We start from the raw sequence: 3,880 nt of genomic DNA, 5'->3' as shown, positions 1-3,880 counted from the left end.
TTCACTATTTCACTGGAGACTTTTTCCTGAGGACAAGAGGAAAATCCTGAGATGCAAAGCTGTGGCAAAATCTATCAAAAGCCCAAACTCAGCAGAGGCAGAGAAAAAACAGAGCCAATATTCCAGTTTACACCAAGCCTTGAGTGACAGCTAGGCTGACGACACATGCAGAGCGACAGCCAAGAAGCTTTAACAGACTGATAATCTAAAAACAGAAGAACTGACCGAAACCCTTCCCTTACGGGCAACACAGGTGTGGCAACTTCAATGATCACTCTACACTGTAAAAAGTAATAAGTTGACTTTACTAAGAAAAGCTGTGGAAACTGATTGCCTCAAATTTTTCAAGCAAATTAGGTCATATTTTTTGACTTGATACTACTCTCTACTACTTTGTAGAGTTAACTTGTGTATTTGTAGAGGTTACCATAAAACTTGAGTACAGGTACCTTAATAAACTCAAGTTTAGGCAACTTACAGATTTAAGTTGAGATTTGTAAGCAGAACTTAAACAAAACAGTTATTTTAACATGTCTGCTTGTTCATTTTACTAGAGGAATGTGTGGAAACTGATTGCCTTAAATTTCTCAAGCAAGTTGTACTCAAAATTCTAAGTTGAGAATACAAAGAAAGACAACAGATTTGGCAAAACACTAGAATGTTTATTTGTTCAACAATATTAATTTTAAAACATTACTTGGCCCGCCAACAACATTTTAGAAATACAGCACATAATGCATTCAAGAAAAAACAAAAAACTAAATACAATAAAAAGATCAATGTTTCTTTGTTTTTAACACCTTTATAAAGTGGTTGAAAGCAGAGCGTGTAAGTCACAGAGTTTGGTACAGAATGGCTTGTGGCCAAGGGACAAAATCACTCTCTGTATGAAGTCGAATGTGCTCTTCAATACTGCAGGATACTCTTAAGTTTAGAGCATAATTTAGTCCAAAGAGCAAACACATTGCTTGTGGAAGATTTTCAAGATCATCCACAACCACCGTACCTTCCAAAATGATTGCCGTTGTTGTGGCATCAAGATGCAGGGAGTAGGGTACGGCAGCGGTTGCAAAGTCCTCGGGAATCACTGTCAGAATACCTATTTCAATGTTGGACATATCTTCATTGTCATCACAGTCCTAAAAATGGGAATAGCATATAACAAAAATGAGGTCAAAGAAAGCCACAAAACATCTTTTAAAGGGATAGTTCACCCAAAAATGAAAATCTTGTCATAATTTACTCACCCTCAAGTTGTTCTAAACCTGAATGAGTTTTTTTTTTTTTTTTCATCTGTTGAACTGAAAAGAAGATATTTTGATGAATGATGGTAACCAGACAGTTAAGAGTAGCCATTGACTTCCATAGTAGGAAAACATACTATGGAAGTCAATGGCTACTCTCAACTGTTTGATTACCAACATTCTTCGAAATATCATATTTTGTGTTCAACAGAAGAAAGAAATTCATACAGGTTTGGAACAACATAAGGCTGAGTAAATGACAGAATTTTTATTTATGGGTAAACTATCCCTTTAAGAGCACATACTCATTAAAATGTAAAACTAAATTAATAACACTGTATTATGTCTAAATGTAAAGGCGTTTTCAAATAGGACACAGCAGTGGATGCAGGGGGGAATACATACATCAAACAACTGCATGAAAAAACAAATAAAACTGAAGGCCAGTTATATAAATTAAAACTATCAAAAATCTATTGTCTTTCTTATAAATGTTTTTTTTTTGCATTTCTTTACGTAATATAAAATGTATCTTCTTACTGTCTTTTTTCCTCTAAATTCTTAATTTATCTTTCACTTTCTTTTCTCTAACCCTTACTTTGTATCAGTGTCCCGGTGAGTGTTTTTCTTGCCTTCATAACTCTTCTTGCCAGATATCAAAACTGTTTGAAGAACAGTTTGCCTGTTAAATAAGAATCACATCAGAGAAGAAAATACTTACAAAACATGTCTTGTAAAAATCGGTGGGGTCCTCTCCGAGAAGGAGTGGTAGGCCATGATGAACGGCTGTTCGTTCCGCATTGATGTTGGATTTCTGCAAAGTTATAAAAATTGATATTGAATAGAGCTCATGACACTAGCACAACACAGAGCAAAAAACAACAGCAAAAGCTACATTTGTTTTTCCATCGAAACATAATACAATTGTGATATGTCAAGGAGCTTACGTCATTTTGAATCTGCTGCAGAATCTTCTTAAGTTTGGAGCCAATGTCTCCAGCTTTAGCCTTGAGTGAATCTGTCCAGTTCTTGAATGAATTCAGTTTGCAGGTTTTGCCAGATATACAGCATGGATCTAAAAAAAGAAAAGAAAAAAAGAAAGAAAAGTAGGACAAACTGATATTACAAACTGACTTTTTACTGAAGAAAGTAAGTCCTAGTAAGAATTAAACACCAAAAGTGGTTAATGATCAATTTGTTTTGTAAATGTTCAAGATTAAATTATATAGGAAACCAATAAAGACTCGTGTGAAGAGGGCTGGCCAAAATAAGATGATAACTGATTGTTAGTTACACTATCGTAATTAATGCATCATGCTATTCATTTCCATGTGAACGACACATGAGCCTCGAACTTTCTAGAAAGAATGAAAGAAACGTTATAACGTTAGGCCGCACAGCATTTTTACATACAATGATAAACCCATAACCGATTAACACAGCTTATAAACTGTAGCTGCTACATAAAACAGTGTTCAATAAAAATCTATTTTTGCAATCTAGCTAACGTTAGTAAGTTAAGCCACTTGTCTCAACTGGTCTCATTCGACATAAAACTACTTCAGTGTGCCTTTTCCTCTTACTGCACAATGAGCAAAATAAATTCTGTTTTTATAAGCAATAGAATGGCATTAAAGTTGAAAAATAGTTCAAGTGGCTAGCATAACTTACGTAGTTTTGCTGCCGCATCCCGAACACGAGATGAAGTTCTTCGTCGATGTCGTGTCGTCTTCTTCAACCGTCCCATTGCGAAAATGCGCAAATTGCGCATGCGCGAGACGAAAACGCATTTAAGAAATTAAAAGAGGAAGAGTTGTTTCGTCTATGCTGAAACTTAATAACCAACGAACAATAACTATATCAAGCTCTGTTAATAAAAATATAAAAGACTGTGAAGCAGCAGCAGCCGATTGGCTTGCAAATACTCTTTAATCTTCCCAGTTATTTTATAGTGTGAAGGAAAAAAAGATTCCGAACCTTTAATAAATAAATAAACACGCATGTGTGTGGTGTGTGCGCGCGTTAATTGTAGGGTATTTACTAAAAATGTTATTCATTTCATTATTATTATTATTTTTATGCAAATTATGTGCTCCAGAAATTTGCAACAGTGTGAACATGCCTTTAGTACAATACACTTACCAATCTTAAGTACAATGTACTAGATTTGTTTAGTTTAACTATTGCATCCACCTAAAAGTTCACAGTACACAGTATAATCAAGTTAAATCAACTAATTTTCCAAAGTAAGTTAAATGCACTAGTTTTTCTTAAGTAGAATCAGCAATTACTTTTTACAGTGTAGAGACTGCTTCAAATTGAATTATTATATTAACTTTATTCATTCTGATTATTCACTGGTCTCATAAGCAATTCTTTATATTCTCTGCTAAACTAACCCTCTCTGCTTTTCCAGTAGGTTCAAGTCCAGCCATATAAAAAAGAAAGAAAATACACTGAAAGAGACAAGTGGGTGCTCAACTCACCAAATAGTTCAATCTGAGGCTGGATTTGTTATAGTGAGGGCTATTATATGAAACAACTATAGGGCTAAAAGCATGAGAAAAATTATTCTGTAGCAAAGAAAAAGATAGACGCAAAATGTCAAAGAATTATTATTATTGTTTGCAAAACAA

The 3,880-nt window shown here is 34.4% G+C and overlaps 1 protein-coding gene across 1 annotated transcript; it reads right to left on the bottom strand.

Moving 5' to 3' along the window:
* Window positions 1-817: 817 nt before the first annotated feature.
* Window positions 818-2,991, bottom strand: LOC143736701 (uncharacterized). Its single transcript, XM_077227343.1, has 4 exons — window positions 2,916-2,991; window positions 2,192-2,319; window positions 1,966-2,058; window positions 818-1,139 (listed from the first exon to the last, which is right to left on the bottom strand). Exons 1-4 carry the CDS (start codon window positions 2,989-2,991, stop codon window positions 834-836), a joined length of 603 nt encoding a protein of 200 aa, XP_077083458.1. The 3' UTR covers window positions 818-833.
* Between the last annotated feature and the right edge of the window lie 889 nt (window positions 2,992-3,880).

Source organism: Siphateles boraxobius, unplaced genomic scaffold, assembly GCF_051911475.1.
Source record: "Siphateles boraxobius isolate OS27281-9 unplaced genomic scaffold, OSU_SipBor_1 130, whole genome shotgun sequence".
Taxonomy (NCBI): Eukaryota; Metazoa; Chordata; class Actinopteri; order Cypriniformes; family Leuciscidae; genus Siphateles; species Siphateles boraxobius.
The sequence above is the reverse complement of the archived record's forward strand: the minus strand, read 5'-3'. Positions and strand labels throughout refer to the sequence as shown.

Coding starts and splice junctions, on each gene's coding strand:
- LOC143736701 (XM_077227343.1), bottom strand. CDS start 2,991: ATGGGACGGTTGAAGAAGACGACACGACATCGACGAAGAACTTCATCT. Junction 2,320..2,915: donor GGATGCGGCAGCAAAACTAC/GTAAGTTATGCT, acceptor TTCTTTTTTTAG/ATCCATGCTGTATATCTGGC. Junction 2,059..2,191: donor TGCAGCAGATTCAAAATGAC/GTAAGCTCCTTG, acceptor ATAACTTTGCAG/AAATCCAACATCAATGCGGA.